The sequence below is a fragment of the Oryza glaberrima genome, chromosome 1, assembly GCF_000147395.1.
Source record: "Oryza glaberrima chromosome 1, OglaRS2, whole genome shotgun sequence".
Lineage (NCBI taxonomy): Eukaryota > Viridiplantae > Streptophyta > Magnoliopsida > Poales > Poaceae > Oryza > Oryza glaberrima.
The window spans coordinates 29,227,637-29,247,544 of NC_068326.1; the positions used below are offsets into that span (position 1 = coordinate 29,227,637).

General features: G+C 42.5%; 4 protein-coding genes across 7 annotated transcripts; 1 reads left to right on the top strand and 3 right to left on the bottom strand.

The window, feature by feature from the left end:
- Nucleotides 1-4,134: 4,134 nt before the first annotated feature.
- LOC127756621 (pentatricopeptide repeat-containing protein At4g21190) lies at nt 4,135-8,861 on the bottom strand. 4 transcript variants are annotated; one of them, XM_052281981.1, is made up of 7 exons: nt 8,656-8,861; nt 8,367-8,464; nt 8,177-8,275; nt 7,673-7,816; nt 7,241-7,453; nt 5,464-5,852; nt 4,135-5,015 (listed from the first exon to the last, which is right to left on the bottom strand). In XM_052281981.1, the coding sequence occupies exons 2-6, from the start codon at nt 8,454-8,456 to the stop codon at nt 5,511-5,513; spliced, it is 888 nt and encodes a 295-aa protein (XP_052137941.1). In that variant the 5' UTR covers nt 8,457-8,464; nt 8,656-8,861; the 3' UTR covers nt 4,135-5,015; nt 5,464-5,510. The 4 variants fall into 4 exon arrangements, with proteins under 4 accessions (XP_052137941.1, XP_052137949.1, XP_052137933.1 ...); XM_052281989.1 differs by lacking the exon at nt 4,135-5,015 and adding an exon at nt 5,118-5,134; XM_052281973.1 differs by lacking the exon at nt 4,135-5,015 and having other exon boundaries at nt 5,239-5,852.
- Nucleotides 8,862-8,906: 45 nt separating this feature from the next.
- LOC127756598 (DNA polymerase eta) lies at nt 8,907-16,350 on the top strand. The gene is made up of 15 exons (XM_052281952.1): nt 8,907-9,077; nt 9,202-9,322; nt 9,421-9,532; nt 9,621-9,788; nt 9,870-10,034; nt 10,138-10,241; nt 10,360-10,479; nt 10,687-10,810; nt 11,909-12,022; nt 12,131-12,322; nt 12,670-12,766; nt 12,847-12,995; nt 13,915-14,002; nt 14,081-14,345; nt 16,216-16,350. The coding sequence occupies exons 1-15, from the start codon at nt 9,002-9,004 to the stop codon at nt 16,280-16,282; spliced, it is 1,962 nt and encodes a 653-aa protein (XP_052137912.1). The 5' UTR covers nt 8,907-9,001; the 3' UTR covers nt 16,283-16,350.
- On the bottom strand, nt 14,647-18,386 carry LOC127756609 (bifunctional riboflavin kinase/FMN phosphatase-like). Its single transcript, XM_052281964.1, has 10 exons — nt 18,167-18,386; nt 17,855-18,041; nt 17,638-17,768; nt 17,201-17,270; nt 16,937-17,002; nt 16,245-16,399; nt 16,069-16,158; nt 15,794-15,933; nt 15,430-15,522; nt 14,647-15,191 (listed from the first exon to the last, which is right to left on the bottom strand). The coding sequence occupies exons 1-10, from the start codon at nt 18,231-18,233 to the stop codon at nt 15,093-15,095; spliced, it is 1,098 nt and encodes a 365-aa protein (XP_052137924.1). The 5' UTR covers nt 18,234-18,386; the 3' UTR covers nt 14,647-15,092.
- Nucleotides 18,387-18,997: 611 nt separating this feature from the next.
- LOC127760140 (heavy metal-associated isoprenylated plant protein 28-like) lies at nt 18,998-19,875 on the bottom strand. Its single transcript, XM_052284355.1, has 3 exons — nt 19,787-19,875; nt 19,606-19,681; nt 18,998-19,511 (listed from the first exon to the last, which is right to left on the bottom strand). The coding sequence occupies exons 1-3, from the start codon at nt 19,790-19,792 to the stop codon at nt 19,117-19,119; spliced, it is 477 nt and encodes a 158-aa protein (XP_052140315.1). The 5' UTR covers nt 19,793-19,875; the 3' UTR covers nt 18,998-19,116.
- Nucleotides 19,876-19,908: the final 33 nt, after the last annotated feature.

The window sequence follows — 19,908 nt, forward strand, 5'->3', positions numbered from 1 at the left end:
GCTGCACTGCCTCGCGGAAGGCAAGGCGCATGGTGTAGGCAGTGGTCGCCTGCGCGAGCTTTGTGGAAGGCTGTGACTGAGTGAGAGCAATTTGGTTATAATCCCTCCAGTTAACAATATTTGAGTTGGGAGTATCAAGTTTAGCCACGTCAATTATTATCGAATAGAGAGAGCGACAGAGAGGAGGGCCTTAATAAGATTTATTTTCCGGATCTTCATGGTTTGAAAGTTGAAATATCAATGGCATCATGATCTAAGGTTGTATTCCTTGGTGCCAGTTAGGAGTCTTGGAAAATAAATTAATATAAATTTTTAAGCAACTTTCTTAAAGAAACTTTTGAAAAAAAAACATACAATTTAGTAGTTTGAAAAGTGTGCACACAAAAAACGAGAGAGAGAGATTGGGAACAAGGGGTGCCGAATATAGCCTAAGTCGGTTGAAAACGTTCTGCATCGTATATATCTTGTTGGGCCAATTGATATTTATAAATTTTCGACTATCCATCTACCCATTGATAAATTAATAGATAATACCTCTAAAAATAATACGAACTTTCAAACATCCAAACATCTGATAGCTGCAAGATTCATGGACACCCGTAAACCCTAGTTCCACCCCCCCTCTCCTTCCTCGTTCCCTTCTCACTCCTAGCACCGTCATGCGCAAGACCAGACACCATCGCGACGCTTGAGCGCTCGGTCCCGAAACCACCGTCGCCTGCCTAGCCTCCCTAGTTGGTAAAAAGACACCAATATCCTCCCGACTCGCCTCCTCCCGATCTCCTCTTGAGTCGACGGTAGTGAGGTGCCCCGCCTCACTGTCTTCCCCGTCTCTTATTGCTCCCCACTACCAGATCCACCACCACCAGCCGCCTCATCCTAACTAGTCACTCTGTTTTGCCCCCACCATCCTCCTCCATCGCGATGGCTCCATCGATGCATCGCCTCACTACTCGCCCTAGTCCAACGTCCACTGCCGGTCCTCCGTTGCCCACGGCTATCCCTCTAAGCCACGAGGAAACCCCTATCTTCCCCCTTCCTCTGCCCTTTCCCATTTAACCCTCCAATCCCAAAACCCCAAGTGACTGGGGTTACTGCCGTCCCGTGGAAGCTACCATGACTTGTCGGATTTGAGGAGGAGACCAACATGAATTATATTTTTGCGTAGATTTAATGGTCTAAATTCGATAGAAATACTCCCCTCCTAAAAAAGAAAAAAATCTTTTGCAAAAAGGTTAACAATTCGGCAAAATTTAATATGGCCAAACAAATGTATTCAGTTTCATCCACTTTCATGGCTAAAATTGCAAGGAACCAGTTTCCTACGTGAGAGGGACGTTTAACTCACGATCTCCATCGCTTGTGCACCGGACAACTCCAGTCCGTCCTTTGTCCTTCGACCCAGAAATGCAAAGTCCAGCATGCTCGTTCCGCCTATGCTCCACTGGGGCTCGTGGCACAAGGAAGCTCCAGCCCTCGGAGCTGCCACTCGACCCGTCGTCGTCTAGCCGGGGTATGCGGTGCTGCCGCCGTCGAGGGCGGATTCCTCTTGACCTCGATTTTGCTGCCAACCCTAATATTTTGATAGGGCGGCACTTTGAAAATTTTAGTAAGGCCTGGGTTATTTCCTAACTTTTTCTTCAAACTTCTAACTTTTTCATCACATCAAAATTTTTTTACACATACAAATTTTTAACTTTTTCGTCACATCGTTTCAATTTTAATCAAACTTCTAATTTTTAACTAAACACATTCTAAGGTAGGAAAATAAAACAAGCCTTTAATTTGTTTAGTCTGATGTGCAGCTAAACAAACATTGGCCCTGTTTAGTTTCAAAGTTTTTTTTTCCAAACTTCTAATTTTCTATCTCATCAAATCTTTCATATATACAACTTTTCTATCACATCGTATCAATTTCAACCAAACTTCCAAACTTTAGTGTGAACTAACACAACAACACAACCAAAGTAAAGTAATGCTTGCAAATCTGCAATGCTGCGCCTGCCAGGCCTTGCTCAACGTAAATTGGTCAGCACGAAACTGTCGAAGTCCTCACTCCTCAGCACCTTAATGCAAATTGAGGAGTAATCTAATAATTGGAATGCGTTAGTTCAGAATAATAATTGGAGTCAGTAGTACCAATCAAACGCTAGGATATTACACTGTCAGTGCAAACATTTCCACGTGGTTCTCGTACTATGACACAGAATTGCGAAAAACAAATGCACTGGCTGCTCTGCACTTTACAGAATAAAGGTAAAGCTGGCGATGGCATTGGAACAGGAACTAAACAGTGGGTAAATTATGTATCGGTAGCAAGGCACAGTGGCGCCTCACAGCCTCACCGAGGGCTACATGGAAACGGGTTGCCTCAAGCTGTAATGGCCTCTGACAGACGGGGTCCCGTCTCCCGACCCATCCCGTTCGTTTTTGCACGCTGCAGCAAGCGGCCAAGCAGAGGGGCCCAGCGATCGGATCGCCCCCCCTCCCCGTCCCCCTCTATACCTCTATACGATACACTGCTCCTCTCCCCCCCCCCCCCTCCCCCTTCCTCCTTCCCTTCTTCTATTCCTACTACAGTACACTAAAATTTTTTTAAAAAAAAGTTAGAAAAATTTATATATAGAAATACTGTATATAGAAAATTTGAATTCAAATTTAAATTTGAATCAGGTATGTAAACTTTTGACTTATAAACTCTAGGTCTATAAACTTTAGATGTATAGAAATACAATATATAGAAAATATTTGAATTCAAATTCAAATTTGAATCGGATATAATTCAAATTCAAATTTGAATCGGGTATATAAACTTTAGGTCTATAAACTTTAGATGTATAGAAATACTATATATGAAAAATATTTGAATTCAAATTCAAATTTGAATCGGATATTTGAATTCAAATTCAAATTTGAATCGGGTATATAAACTTTAGATGTATAGAAATACTATATATGAAAAATATTTGAATTCAAATTCAAATTTGAATCGGGTATTTGAATTCAAATTCAAATTCAAATTTGAATCGGATATAATTCAAATTCAAATTTGAATCGGATATATAAACTTTAGATATATAGAAATACTATATATAAAAAATATTTGAATCGGATATATAAACTTTTGGTCTCTAAACTTTAGATGTGTAAATTTGAGGTGTATAAACTTTAGGTGCATAAATATACTAAAATAGGAAAGTAATGCGGTGCCAAAAATGGAAACCAGGTGGAGGGAGGAGGGGGGGGGGGGGGAATTTGATCGCTCTGGGCGACGCGCTCGCTCAATAACATTTCCGCAAGCTTTGGCCCCCGCTCATTTCCACCTCGCATTCTCTATACTTCAGTTATTACACCGTGCGTATCGGTTAGCGCACCGTCTTTTACGGTTTTACCGGAGGTGCCGCTTCCGTGGTTCCGTGCCGTGTAGTGGAGGACGGACTACCCGGCCTTTAGAGCAGTATAGCCAAATGTTACTAAGTCCAGATCACTTATAGCTAATCTAATAGTCCATTTATATAATAGTTATTTATAAAAATATACTGCACCATTAATATCCGATTCCACCTCTCATACACACAAAACGTCTTGGAGTCTATGTTACACTTGACTATAAATCCATAACCCGTTTTCTTCTCTCTTCTCTTTTCTTCACGATATGTGGTTATAGCTAGCTTATAAGCTGCTATTGTACTCGCTGAGTCCCGGAGCAAAGGCTGTTGCCTTGTTGGCGTCGGGCGGTCGGGCCACGACGCACCGCACCGTCCCTGCCGCGTGGTCCGGGGACGCCGGGCTGGCTGCCTCCAAGGTTCCAAGTCCCCAACGGTGGGAGTCCCGCACGTACGCGTTGCGGCGATCGCATTTCGCCCGATGCCACGATTAGATCCATCACGCCGTCGGTGGACGGAGGGGCCCCCGTCGGTGGTTGTTCGTCCCGCCGCGCTCGCGCGGTGGGCATGCGTACGTGGGGGAGGTGAATAGGTGATGCAGTCCGGCCAGCCGCCAGCGGCCATGGCGGAAAAAGCGATGGGGACAGTACGACTCGGAGGGGCTCCTCCTCCCTTTCGGTCGGCGATGTCACTTTCATATAGCCATGCGACACGAGACAAACTGGAACGTGCATTACAATCTTGATCGGACGACAGAACATCGTTCCTCAGATCCACCAGTTAGACGCCAGCAGGAACAGCATCCACCATATATATCCACAGAGTACAATTCGAGTGCTGAAAGTTGTAGAGAGAATCAGGAGTAGTAACTGGGAACTGTAGACTGAGAGTAATCGTTCGACTGGACGACTCCACTAGCATGTGCTAGTGCCTTCAGTTGCGTCTGATGATACTGCAAGTGATCAAGGCTCATCTTCAACACCACAGCAACATTGCTGCAACATCTGTGAAAAGTCTCAGATTTGAGCCCTCTGGTACGGATTAAGATCATCTAATGTGAAGTTAAAAGGACGTGGTTACTGACATGTGGGCTTCACCATCCACAGGCTCACATGCCAATGACCACGTCAAGCATAAGTTCACATTAGAGGATCTGCTTCCCTACAATAGATAATACTACTGATAATAGATAATACTACTGATAGAAGATACTAAGGTACTACTACATGTTTCTATCAACAGTCAACATGTTCTTCCTCCCTGAAAGGCTGAAATGGATGGACGACACGGTCACGTCCATGCATGCGGAAGCTTCCATTGGAGAGACAGCATATCGTGTATAGTGGATACGAGGATATTGACACCATCTGTCTCAGCAACGACCAACCAGTTCAACCAACATATTAATCACATTGCACACAGAAGCAGCACATCTGCGCTGCACATGGTGGGAAGGCAGAATCTTCACTGGTAGATCTGTGAAGCCAAAAGACGTCAATGGTGTCCTGCCTCAGGTCCAAGATATGGTCTTCAAAAACTAACTATTATCCATAGCTTATTTCTGAAGCAATTGAATAAAGTCAGGCCAGTCCAAAGAATATTATGAGCTGTTCAATACCCGGACTGCCGCTGAAAAAGAAGAAGATATGCCAAGACAGTGCTCGTCAAATTATAGGATCACAAATCCAGCAACAGCAGCTGCTGCAGACTGCAGTATCCAATATCCCTCGACCCAAATTAAAGCCTAACTGGAAAGAAGCAGAACTGCTACAGGGTAGTAATGCCGGTACAACAAGTATAAGATTAGCTTTGTTCTACCATATTGACACATAAATCTAACAAGTAGAACGAGTGCTCTAAGGAATGATATCATAAATCAGTACAAGGACTACAAACTCCGAGGAAACTCTTGTTCTAGAACAACATGGCCTTGTATAACATGCTAATCGTGCTAATTAAATCTGTAATGAGCTAATGTTTTACATATTCTACATCTTCTAATGTGGCAATCCATGACTTCATGGCACAAAACTGAATCTAACTAGTCAGTTACTTCTTATCAGTTCATTGTTCTAACCTGCTTTGATGAAGCAGGCATGAATAATACCAAAGGAAAGCTCTGAACTACACAAATTCAAGGTCTCCACAAGCTGCTTCGTCCAATACATTCCTGTCCAGGCCTGCACTTGCCGCTTCTTCCAATTCACTATCTACATCCATGTTTTCTTCCTCTTCCACTTCATCTGTGCCAGGGTTTCTCATTGGTTCTTCAATTTCGTCTTTTGGGTAGACTTTTACTCTGATGCGTTTGCCTTTTATGTGTCGATATTCCCATTTTGGTGGTGGATATTTCTTCTTTAATTTTACATATTTGTCCAACATCCCTAACTTCTGGAATACCTCACCAAGCATTCTGATAATCGAACCGTCAGGTCTAACACCCAGCTCCTCCATATCAGCAAAGATCTGGCAAATTTACAAGAAAGACAACAATGATTAGATCTTTAGAATCTTGGCAATAAATAAGCAATTCTACCAATGTTTCCTTGAGTATAACTTCTCAACAACAAAAAAGGTTGGGTTCAAAACATGAGCGGGAGACCAAAACCACATATTTAGTCCAAAGTTGGTGAACTAACAGTTGTTTTGTCAAGTAACACAAATGTGTCTCTTTGTACAAAGAATGCAACTTTGCCCTCTTCTGGGAGTAAGTTAAAGTCATAGTAATAATAGATTATGTTTTCTCATCCAACATGACTACGAAAAGGAACAAAAATTCCTAAAACAGTTAATACAATAGCTGCAACAGGAACTGTGCCATCCGCTGTACTGAAATGACTATTGCTTATAAGCAAGGTCCTTTTGGAGCAATTCAGGCTTATTGCATAGGCTGGTTGAGATAGGCTTCAGCCTCTTGGCAGAAAGTGGCCTTGAGCTTCATGAGAGGACCAATAACCCACGCCCTGTTTGGGGTAGCTTAATCTTCTGGGAACTTTAAGCTAAAGCTTATCCTCCACAAAAAAAGGGCCCAAGCTACCAAGTCAGGTCGATATATGAAACACGAAACTTTCAAAAGGATAGAATCTTCGCACTTGACTTGATAATCTATCACAGGTGGGCCATGGGCTTGTTTCAACATTATTTGGAATCAGAAATTCCATACCTACCAAATTTTCTTTTTCTTTTCATAAAATATGCCTACCAAATTTTCATCAGTGGATATGTGTAGCATCTGCTTCTCAATAACATTCAATAGAGCTATTCAATTAAGATGCCATTTCGCAGTGGACCTTTCGAGGAGGACCTAAGATATTAAAACACTTGCAAAATGATAACAGTCTGAAACATCATCATGTTCAAGCAAATTGTAGCATAGAAAATGTAGTTTGTCAGTGCAGTAAGCAGCAATGAAGACTTTCCATTAAGCATACAAGCAAAGGCAGCACTAAAAAACATGGAGCCAAATGATAGTCACATGGAAGAAATAAATCCAACCCATGAATATTATTTCTAACATTGTGGCTGCTGATACATACCACAGGCTAATATCATGAGAAACTTACTAAACGATATCCAAATACCTAGCTCTCTAAGATTAGCACACTGTTAGGTTTTCCTAGTCCAAATATCTCTGATCAGTACACTGTTAGGTGGAAATAAAACCAGTAGAAAAACAAAGAAAAAATTTAAACAAAATTACAACTTACTATCTTAACAATACTTATGTGTTAGGCTGTTAGCAGAAAATTTTTACAAGTTCACTTCTGTTCCTCCATGCAAGGGAAACCATGGTCCGGAATTAACATAAGAAGGGTGTACATTAGAACAAAAGTATAATATATTTGGATTCCTACCTCGAACATCTTCTGATATGATTCTAGTCTGTAATATAAAGATATCATTCTCATGAAAAAGGTACGAGGCAAACCCTCCAAATATCGTGAGAATATTTTTCCATACAGCTCTTCTGCTTCCTCCACTCGTCCATCCTCAATCAAAGCATTCAACAAAGTGTAATAACTTCCCATTGTCTTTCCTTGACCTTTGTTAAACATCCATTTAATAACCTGAGTCACAAATTCTGTAGTTACTACAGTGTTTCAGAAAAAAAACAGGTATATTATAAGGGAGCAGCTAATTCTTGACAGTCAACACGACACTAGAAATATGTAGTTTTCATGGAGGAGATATTTACAGTGTATATGCACAAGTCCAGTCTGAGATTTTTACTGCAATTACATGAGAGGAACACATTGGACACAATAATGAAACCAATGCAACAATACCTGAATTATCCGTTTCCATTCCTTTTCATCTTCAAGGGTCTTAAGTGCCTTCTTTACTGCTATCAAGGGAAACTCCAATTCCCATGCAACAAATGAATCAAGAGCACCATATACTTCCTCCTTTACATTAGACAAGCCTTTAACCTACAGGAAAGGACAAAAGAACAATAATTTCAGGTACTCGAGGCATGAATAACACCAGGTAGTCTGAATCTGTTGCAGCAAAATCCGTCATGCAAAAATGTGAAATGAAACACTTGCAGTCTTTTGATGTTTGGCGCCTGCTTTATCAGAGAGAATACATAAGCTGCTTAATGAAAAAAAGGACAACCACAACTATCGCAAACTGAAGAGCTGCAGCAGCGGGTGAATTCTAGAGTAGCTATTGGTAAGCAGGTGTACGATAAACCATATAATTTAGCACCTCACCAGGAAGATGTTGGATGCAAAAGCGGATACAAACTGCAACTGAAATTACAGCACAGGAAAGCAGAAGAACCTCACACATTCGACAAGCTTTTGAGACTTGGAAACGGTTCCGATTCTCTTGCGAGTTTTCCACACACGAGGATATCTTGGCCTCGGGCCCCTGGCACCACATACCTACATCACAATCGTAATCAAAACCATCAGTTTAACTGCAGCTCCAGCACTATCGCAAGAACCACATGCAGTACAGCTGAACTGAACTTACCACTAAAGTACTGAACTTTGAAGGATGCGTAATGGCAGCCCTTTCCAATCCAAAGGCGAATGCAGGCGGCCCGCACCTCACAGAAAACATCGTGTAACCTGCCGTGACAAACAATCGGATAAACCTTCCGCAGCAGACAGTGCTGGTCCGTATACGAAACAGGAAAAGGGATAGCGAGCAAGAACTGCGCAAAGAATTGGGAAGAAAAAGTTCTAGCTGTCCTCTCCTCTTCCCCTTCTCGCTCGCCCCACCTGAATAGGGGAATCGAAGGGACGGGAGCACATCTCACCTTGTAAGAGGGGAGGAGCAGTTGCCGCCGTCGCTGGCCTCGGTGAATCCGTGCGCCGCGGCGGCTTCGTTCTCCGCTGGGCGTAGAGTCCGGGAACGGGAGGAGGGACGCAGCCGCACGACCGCAACGCAATCTCTCCGCCCCACTGGGCAAGATAATTTCAGCGTTGGATGAAAGGTGAGGCCCACTATCAGTGGCTCAGGCCTGTAAGAGTAAGATATCAGTATCGTTTTCTGTCAAATAAAGAGGAAAAGAAAAAAAAAAGGAAAAAGGGAATAGGGAAGCGAGGGCGGAGTACGGCGCGCTTCGCCGTTGCCGGAGGCGGCGGGGGTGAGGGCAGCGAGCGATGCCGGTGGCGAGGCCGGAGCCGCAGGAGCCGCGGGTGATCGCCCATGTCGACATGGATTGCTTCTACGTCCAAGGTCACCTACCTCCTCCTCCTCCTCTCTCTCCCCCCCTCGCCGCCGTCGCCACGACTCGACCCCCAAACTCGCGGAATGATGCCTCTGACGTGAGGGAGTGAGCGTTTATTTTATTTTGCCGCAGTTGAGCAGCGGAGGAACCCGGAGCTCAGGGGGCAGCCGACCGCCGTGGTGCAGTACAACGACTGGAAAGGCGGCGGGCTGATTGCCGTCAGCTACGAGGCCCGGAAGTTCGGCGTGAAGAGGTGCGATGAGAGCCCGCTCTCTCCTTCTCCGCGGAGGCGATTTGATCGGCTGGGTTTTCTGACGGATCGATTGTATGCTCATTGTTGTGGTTATTCAGGTCCATGCGTGGTGATGAGGCCAAGATGGTCTGTCCAAGTATCAATTTGGTTCAGGTTCCGGTGGCCCGTGACAAGGCCGATCTTAATGTTTACCGTAGTGCTGGCTCTGAGGTTGGTCTGTGCATCTTAATTGGTACAATTGACAATGGAAAATGAAGGTGCTTCCATGGCATTGACAGTTTTGCGTCTAAACTCTCAGGTTGTCGCAATCCTCTCGACCAAGGGGAAGTGTGAGCGAGCATCCATCGACGAAGTTTATCTTGACCTTACTGATGCAGCCAAGGAAATGCTTTTAGAATCTCCACCGGAGTTATTGGAGTTGATTTTTGAGGAGGCCACAAAGTCAAATATCCTGGGCCTTCCTTCTGTAATATTTGTTCTCCACGATTTAATTGTTGTTTCTCTGCAATTTGATATGAATGTGACCAATAGGGCTTCATATGTGCAGGATGTCAGCAACAGAGAAGATAGCGTGAGGGCATGGCTTTGTCGAGCCGATGCTGATTACCAGGATAAGTTACTATCTTGTGGGGCTATAATTGTTGCGCAATTACGGGTCAAAGTTTTGGAGGAAACCCAATTCACATGTTCTGCTGGTATTGCTCACAATAAGGTTTATATGCATTCCTTTCTTTCGATTGAAGTTTGGTCTCTTTTACTCTGTAAACCTCTCTTCCTATTGCAATCCTCACCCAAGATGTTGCTGTGTTTTGTAGATGTTAGCAAAACTTGTCAGTGGGATGCACAAACCTGCTCAGCAGACAGTTGTTCCATCATCAGCAGTTCAAGATTTTCTAGTATCACTGCCCATAAAGAAGATGTAATGAGCTAATGTGACACCTCCATCTTTGCTAGTTTCTTGGTTTCTGTTGGACAAAGTTTTTCAAACATCCTATTTATCTGGTCTCATGGTTATGTTGTTTGCTTAAATTATGCAGGAAGCAACTTGGTGGTAAGCTTGGGAGTTCCTTGCAGGATGACCTTGGGGTCAATACTGTTGGTGATCTTCTAAGTTTTACAGAGGACAAATTACAAGAGTACTATGGAGTAAATACAGGGTAACCTGGTGCTTGCATTTATTTTTTTGCTCTACTGTTGTTTGGTTGCCCTACTGATTTTATCTTTAGTACATGACTTAACTTTAGAGCTGATAGAAGGCTAGTTTTATGCATTACAAGGAAGCATACTTCATGCAGATTTTACAACTTTCGGATGTCATGTCTAGTTAATAATAACTCAGCTTATAACCGTTTAATCTCACGCAGGACGTGGTTATGGAAGATTGCAAGAGGTATTAGTGGAGAAGAAGTTGAGGATCGTCTTCTACCAAAGAGCCATGGGTGTGGAAAGACATTTCCTGGCCCAAAAGCATTAAAGAATAATGCTTCTGTAAGTACTTACACTCTGTCATTTTTGTTTAGGGATGCTTATAGCAAAGCATATCCAGGAAGTCTTTTGATGACTATGTTCATTTGGTATAAGCCTTGACTACTTGCTTTGGTCCATCAAAGTCATAAGTAGTGATATAAGCTCATCACTCCAATCAACAATTGTCATGGGCATTGGGTCGGGAGTCCGGCCCAATGGGAACGATATCCTCACCCCTCACGATAAGTACGTAACTCACTTGCATAGAGTCAGGGTCTGTTGGGATTAGGTTAAGGAGTTCTCCATCTATATAAGGAAGGATCCTATTCCAGGTCAGTTAGGCATTAGATTGAGTTATCTCTTAGTGCCAACCGGCCCTGCCTTCCCGGCGCGACGTCGATAGGACTCCGTCGCGCTGTTTAGGTTCAGGGACAGTGCTGTTACTTCCTCTTTTCATCCCAAATAATCCTAGCACGTGACAACAATTGATATTGGAAGAATCAGATCCTCATTTAGCTGTCATTTAGTGACAGTTTACTGATATATCCAGTGTCTGTGCGCCTTGATTGATCATGTAATAATCTAATCAGATACCTTCTACACCTCATTTCTAGAGCACTAGGCTGGAGCCTACCCTCCTACTTGAGTACCAGATGCTCCTATCAAATACTCCCTCCGTCCCATAATATAAGGATTTTGACATTTTGGTTGCACTGTTTGACCACTCGTCTTATTCAAAAAAATTCGTGCAAATATAAAAAACGAAAATTTGTGCTTAAAGTACTTTGGATAATAAAGTAAGTCACAAAAAAAAATAATTCCAATTTTTTTTAATAAGACGAATGGTCAAACAGTGCAAGCAAAATGTCAAAATCCCTTATATTAGGGGACGGAGGGAGTACTAGTTTGGCTAGTGGCATGTTGTTGTGTCCATTCAATTACATTAAGATATGTTGCGAGCCTAATTAAATAGGTCCTTTGTATTGCCTGATTCAAATCCCACATGTGTTTGCACAGCTCCATATATGTATTTCCTGTGTAGTTTAGAGAAGTTTATGTTCTAAATATTTTACAAATGGGAATTTCATGGTCCTTTAATAATATCAGGTTCATGTTTAGGTTAAGACATGGCTGGATCGACTTTGTGAAGAACTGAGCGAACGGATTCAGTCTGATTTGAACCAGAATAAGAGAATTGCTCAAACACTAACTCTCTATGCCAGGGCATGTAAGGTACTTGGTGCAAATTATCTTTTTCCCCCCTAGGATTGCATAAATTAGCTCTTAGTTTCTGTAACTTAAAATGAATATATAGTTTATTTACTGATTGCTTTGCTACAGAAAAACAAGTCTGATTCAATCAAGAAATTTCCTTCCAAATCTTGTCCGTTGCGTTATGGGACTGTCAAAATTCAAGAAGATGCAATGAAGCTATTTGAATCTGGGCTTCATGATTTCTTGGGTTCTCAGAACACAAAATGGAGCATAACATCTCTTTCTGTTTCAGCAAGCAAAATATTCGACATACCAATTGTATGCATACTTTAACTTTATCAGTAATAAGTATATCGATTTGCTCTCATGTTTAAATAACCAACATCCCTGGAGAAATAAGGATCAGAGCAAAATGATTATCTTGTTTCTTTGATTGCAATACACCATGCATTTATTGATATTGCATTAGCTTCTGCTCTCAAAAGTTGAGGGTTATTTCTGAAATTGTTATCTGATGTACAGAAGCTTTTTTAACATTAACAAATGTGCTATAACATTGTATCTAGTTTGTCACTACTTGTACTGTGTCAGCAGGCCTTGAATATGATTAGACATACAAGCACGTTATGAATTTATTTCCTTCATTTTCTTTTTATATTTTTCAGGGAACAAGCTCTATCTTGAGATACATTAAAGGACCAAATTCCACTGTTTCACCAGCTAACCTCAATTGTTCTTCTTTACCTGAGGATCCATCTCTTGGTAAGATTAATAAGTTCAGTAATACCAGTCTGTATTTTTGTCATCTCTTACAGTACTTATCTGTTGACATGCTTCTCTAGGTAACAAGTTATATATAGCACCTAATCATGAAGAACACTGTGAACCATCATTATCTGAGAAAGAAGACTGTGGAAACAATAGTAATTTAGCCAAACAGTGTCAAATAAAGGAAGAAAAAAAGGTGTCAAAGAAGTTAACTGAAGTTAAGGTCAGATGTTCTTTCCCTCTTTGGATACATGAAACCAGCTCCTTGTGGATCAGTTACCGGGTCTTGAATCCTTGAAGCTACATTACCAGGGTTAAGATTCACAAAATCATTATTCAGTTTAGTCAATCAAAATGTGGTTAGTTTTAGTTTACTTGTGTAGTTACTGGGCCTTGAATCCTTGGAAGTGATATAGAAGAATGCTATATTTGTGTTGGAAAAGAAGGAGCAATGTATCCCAGCAGTTAGTGATTTGTTTTTTCAGAATTTTTAGGAGTAATGATTAATGATGTTCTACTATGTCAGTAAATAGATTAATAATATTGACTCCTTTCTTGTGTATCTCGTATTCCTTTAGTTGCTAAACTTCCTTTTAAGTAGACATTTAGATCCTTGCTAATATATTTTTTCAACTACTCCCTCCGTTTCATAATGTAAGAGTTTCTAGCATTGCTCATATTCATATAAATGTTAATGAATCTAGAGACACATATATGTCTAGATTCATTAACATCTATATGAATGTGGGCAATGCTAGAAAGACTTACATTATGAAACGGAGGAAGTAGTACAGAACTTCCATTATAATTATATTTTCCGTGTCCTTAACTTAACCTGCCCCTTTTGCCCTTAGAATCCATTTTTAACCAGATAATCTGTAATCCAGTGGCATAATTTATATCTGCTCCATCTTATTATCCACAGTAAGGCGTAGCATGAGCCAAGATAGTTATTAAGTTCAGCTTGAAAAGTTATCAGCCCCAGCTGGTCCACCTCCTTAACTCTAAAACAAACATGTGTCCTGGTTTGAAAAATATCTTTACTCGCAAATTATGAAGTACAAGTCTGAAATTCTAGTTTCTTGTTAAGTTTATTATTTGAACCAATTACTCACCCAGATGTCCCACTGCAAATGGTTCAGGGAACTTGCTCTATTCTGAAATTTCTTTCACAAAGTCCTGTACTCAGTGAGAAAAGAAAATTTGACAGCTTAATTTGCAGTCATCCAGGTAAGGGGTGTTTTTATTCGCGCAATACAAATACTAGTCACTGCTACAATTGTTCTTGCTAATTTCAGATAGTTTTAGGTCCTGAAAGTTCTTCAGAACCGAATAAAGCTGAAGAACACAAGGCTGCGCAGTATGTTGATAGGAACAAGTTTAACACTGCTGGGAGTAACTCTGCCAGCAGTAGCACATGGATGTTCAACGTTGAAGATATCGATCCAGCCGTAGTAGAAGAACTGCCGCCGGAAATACAAAGAGAAATACATGGATGGATTCGCCCGCCAAAGCAATCAAGCTCAAAGACACGGGGTTCTACCATTTCGTCTTACTTCCAACCTGCAAAGAGGTCAGGATAGGTAGACCATGAGATGCATATTTCTAACATGTTGATTCGTCTCCTGGCATGACCTCTCCCCTGTAGATTGTAGGAGCATCAGCTTGATGCGCCAACAAATGGGCGTCAACTGAAAGACCAGCAAAATGCCAAAGTGTTCGCCCTTGTGAATAGTATTTGCATTGTAAATTTAATTGACAGTGGAACTAACAAATACTATTAGTACTAAAATTTATTTACGGTCCAGTGTAACAACCGTACGACTATAAACCAAATTAGAACAGGAAGCTAAGGAAACTTAAGTTGATCTGACGGACTGACAGTAAGGACACTTTATTGATTAATTGAATTCAGAAGACATTAAACTGTATTTCTTCGTGAACAATCATTACATAGCCTTGTTACTCACTACCTGTACTTATGAGCTTAGGCGGAACAGAACGAAAAAAATTATCTCCCTGTATAACGTATCTCCTCATAGTATTCCCAATCCCTGCCTGTTACAATAACGTATCTCCTCAGTGGCCTTAATCCCTACCTAACACCTGTTTATTCTATCCCTGTATAAATATTTTCAATTACAATTTCGAGCGGTTTAAATAAGGTCTAAAACTTCGTTCCTGCAGCTATTCTCTGCAAGCGATTCCTATACTGCTGTAATTCAAGGAAAACAGATGCTGCCAGCGTTTTCGCTTGCTAATTAAACAATAACCTGAGCATATAACTTCTGAGATCATGCCAAGAGAGCAGAAGGCCATTTTATAACTTCGCGTGTTCAGAGAAAACTGGGAGGTCCAATGCATCCCTTGCAATGGCTTGATCTTCGTCAGTTATGGCCAATGCTTGTGATATATTTTCCTGCATAGAAAAAATACTGAAGCTGCTAAGTATGCTTGAACTTGCATACAAGATTTATAAGCTGTGGATATAAGCAGAACTGTAATAAGTTATGCTTACTGATATCTAACAGATTTCTACCTTGCATGCCATGGAATGTCCATATAACATAGTAAATAGCCAAATACATACATTATGAATGGTTCCATATGGTCTACGATTCTTTAATTCATGATTAGGTTTAGGAGAAAGTCATCACCGTGCTTTGGAGCTTCCGGATGTACCCAACTAACTGCAGCTTCAGGGGCTCCTCCGTTGTTATCTTACAACAGGAATCAAGGAAATATATGTGCTGCAAAAGGACAGTCGTAGGTATATTCTTATTCCCAATTCTTACATAGGGGCATACAAAAATGAACAAAGTTTTACTATGTGCTAATACTACTAGTAAAAGTTTAGTTTGAAATGTATAAAAGGTCTTGATTAAAAACAAGGAGGAACATTCGAACAATTGGCCTTGCAAACAAAAAACCTTTGAGACCCGGCAAATAAAAAACCTTTGAATAGCAAAGAAAAGGTAACTATGATGAGATCTTAAGACCACCTAAATCTAAGATACAAACCATCACTCTTTCAACTGTCCGCAGCGAAAAGTCCCATCCAATGCTTATCACCGACCTAGATACTCCGCCTGCTTCTGGCTTGGCCCAACCAAAGAAAATTCCTGATATTTGGTCAGGAACATATTCATAGGTACAATCACCTGTTTGCATATACATGCAGTAACCAGTAAGTAAAAACGTGTGTGCTTAGGGTACTTTAAAAACTACTATGTGATTGAGAAGTTCAGTTTTGATGGCTATTGACGCATTAGAAGAGTGATAGTAAGGTGTCTGACCTGCTATTACCATATGAAGACTCTTTGAAATTGCATGGCCTATCTGGGCATTCAAGAATAATTGTTCGATTGGTAAAGCACCCTGAATGCCTAAAATATGAATGCCCCACATCAGAATTAGACTAATGAAAATTAAATTGAATGCAGTGGACAGGGATTAATGGAGAAAGAGTTACGATCTTCAAAAGGAGGAAGACCCCACAACTCAGGATGAAAGTCCAGCAGTGAGTAGAGGATAGAATCAGCAATTGAGTAGTGCTGCCTTTGACTTTGGAGTGATGGGACAGCAACTACTTTTGCCCCAGAAGCCCTGGCACCCTGAACTCCGACGCTAGGAGAATTTTGCAACAAAATATAAAGTGTAACTAAATAAAGTACTGATTATCTGTTATGCAATATCATCGGCAATTAGCAAATCAAGACAACCAACCACAGAAGAAGGCACATCTTTACATCCCATCCGTCATGTGTAAAATATAACTAATATGTTGAATTGCTAATTGCTAATTTTCATTGTCTATTAAATGAGCTCTAAAATGACACACAAAATAGGTAATTATAAATGCCATATAAATTAATAAAATTAGCAAGGGCTCTATTTATAAATTATTAATCATAGGCAAGACAATAACTTTGTTTCTTATTTGGTTCTGTTACATAGAATCTTTCATGTTTTATAGCTGCTCCGTTTGTTATTCATCCAACCACGAAATTGTCTACTGTTGGATCAGAACTATAAACAGTTTTGTTCTCGTGCAATAAACATAAACATGGTTTTCTATTAATGCAATGATACACAGCTCTCTTGTGTATTCGAGGAAAAAATGGGCAAAAAGGACTTGTCCGAAGCAGTGTTTAGTTCACTTACAGAGAATCTTCTATGACCAAACATGATGATGGATTTACACCAAGTCCTTTTGCGGCCTCCAGAAATCTAGGGGTACCAACAGATTACAGAATCAACAATAACATTGTATGAACAGAGCTAAAGATCTATCAAGTTGTGATTAACCATCGTAGATGCTTTAGAAGTGTAAATCGTAGGACTAATATATCAGATGTATAATGTATTGCAAACTTGCAGATTGTTTTGTTGGATGGAAGCAACACAGTGATTCTAAGGGCCACCCACATGTCAGGGGAAGGTTTTCCACGAGGGACCTGGTCTCCACCAAGAATCACAGAAAAACAGTCTTTCCAATCTGAAAAAAATAAAAAGAAAGCTTTTAATAAATGAGAAACCGGCTGTTTTTACTACTTAGATGTAAAGGTTTACTTTCTTACCTGAACTAATATGAAAGAAAGATCAAACCAAGAGCCCAAACATATAATATTACACCAAAAAATTCCCTTTGTAATGTATTGGAGGATTTTTGGTTCCTTTAGTTAAAAAAAAAACAATTGCTTGTTGTATTCCAAATGGTATTTATCGGATGTCTCCGAAGAGACCAAATGGTATTTATGGAACGAATAAAATACTATAAGGTGATTTCATGTGCCATACTACAGAACCTTTAAAAGGAAAAACTAGCTGCATGGTGTACTGTAGATTGAAGCAAACATACAAACCTTTTAATTTTAACAGTTTGTGATCGATGTTTCTCCTGACGGAATTTGAAGCAAGTGCTAGAGGCACTCCGTTCCTATGAAGATGCTTGACAAGCCTCTCGACTCCAGGGAGTGGCTTTGCCTTTTGCCACCTGAAGAACAGTGAAGCCAAGCTAAGCGCTTTTCTGAATTTGCGACGGTGGTCAGCACATGCTTAGCACACTAACATGAAACGAACCTTTTCAGGTACAACGGGTATATCGCCACAGCGTACTCTTCTACGGTGAGCGGTAGCCCATAATCGGCGATGATCCCGGTGGTGGACTCCCTGTACATCTGCCCCAACCTCCTCTCCTCCTTCTCCTTGTCCGGGACCTTCCCGTACGCCGCCAGGAACTCGTTCAGGACGTCCCTCGTTGCCCTCTCTGCACCAACAAAACAACATTGGGAACCCGGGGCGTCAAAGGCCGCAAACGATTCGCACGAAACAGGGGGGCCGCTGGGGGAATCGGACAGGACGGCGCGAGGGAGATCGATCGGGTCGGCGTACCTGTGTCGAGGAGCGTGCCGTCGAGGTCGAAGATCACGGCCGAGACCCTGGGCGTCGTTGCCGCCATGGGCAGCGGAGGCGAGGGAGGCGATCGCGGGGGCGCGGAGTAGTCTGTGGGCGGCGGGGGTGAGTCGGGGAGGGAGCGAGTGCGGCGCGTCGGATTTAAGGGCGGGAGGAGGAGCAAGGGGACGGGAATCGGAGGCCATTTGGCGAGCTTGTGGGTCGGTTGATTTGCGGGTGCACCCCCTGCGTCGCGCGGTTCCGTGCCGATTGGCGCGTGACGCGGCAGCGGCGCACGCGCGCTCTGGTCACCGCGCGCCCGCCGCGGCTGCTCGCTGCGATTGCCTGCCTGCCTGCCTCTGCGCGCGCGCGCGGTTGTTGCAGCCGAACCACCTGCGGGCGGCTACGCTAGCGGCATTCAGGTTTCCGAAACCACCTGACGATCTGAACTTCCTTTCCTTGCTGGATTCTGAATCGAACTCACCTGGGTCACGTGCCTAGTTCTGCCTTCAACAAAGCGTTGGAATTAACAAGCTCGAGCGTTTATAACAGTAGTAGTTCTAAAAAAAAACGTTGTCAGGTTCGGACCGGTAAGTTGACCCTGATGGCTCATAAGCTCACCGGCCGGTCATTAGACAGGCGGAATAAACTATTGCAACAAGGAATATTACACACGTGTTGTGTCCCACTGTACCGCATCTTGCTTAAGTTGATCGTGTAGTGGCGTGCTAAACGGAATAATGGCAAGCGGATTCATTCCGATGCAACGGCCAAATTGTTTTTGTCACTGCGCATTGTGACATTGTCCTAGTTTGGATTGTGGAGACGAACCTTTCTTTTTATCCAGATCAGGGAATTGTACGAATAATATTTTCACCTTTTGTGATACGGTCATATGCCACAAGCACAGCAACAAAATTGCTCCACGCATGTGCGATCGATGGTTCCAATCACATGACAGAGCAGCTCTGCGGGTTCTCGTCGCTGAAGTAATCCGTGGCCCTGGTGCCGACGACGGCGGAGTTGGCGCCATGGTGGTAGTAGCCGCCGTAGAGGCGCGAGTCGTCGTAGCCATGCTTGTAGTAGTTGTACGAGGACGTCGGGCGCGCCGCGTGTGCCGCGTGCGCCTGCACCCCCGCGCCGGGGTGGTACTGGTGGTAGTTCTGCTGCTGCGCGAGCACGTGCACGGCGCCGCCCGCGACGACGCCGCCGCCGGTGTACGGGTGCGGCCACAGCACGGCACGCCTCCCCGTCCTCCGCACCGCCTTGAGCACCTTCTTCTGCTCCACGTTCCCGTTCACCGTCACCTTCTGCCTCTCCATGTCGATCTCCACGTCATCGACTCCTGAAATCGATCAACCAACATTCATATCAGAGATCGACCACAGTAGTAGTACAGTACTGTGTACTTAGTCGGGCAACTCAGTTCGATTACGTACCTTCCATTCTTTGGATTGCTTTCCTTATCTTCTTCTCACACCCGGCGCAGTCCATATGCACGCTCATCTCCACGATCTTTCCATGATAGATTGACACGGCGTCAGAGATCAGAAAATAAACCCAAAAAGAATGTACAGAGATAATCAGATGAAAAATGCATGAAAGGGGAAATCAACTTACCGTCATATTCCTTCGCTAGTTTTATGCTTCCTCTTTTTGCTCTTTCTGAAGATCAACTACTAAGTCTCGATCGATCACTATGGGATTCTTTCTTCAATCCTCTAGCTAGCTAGTGTATCGCC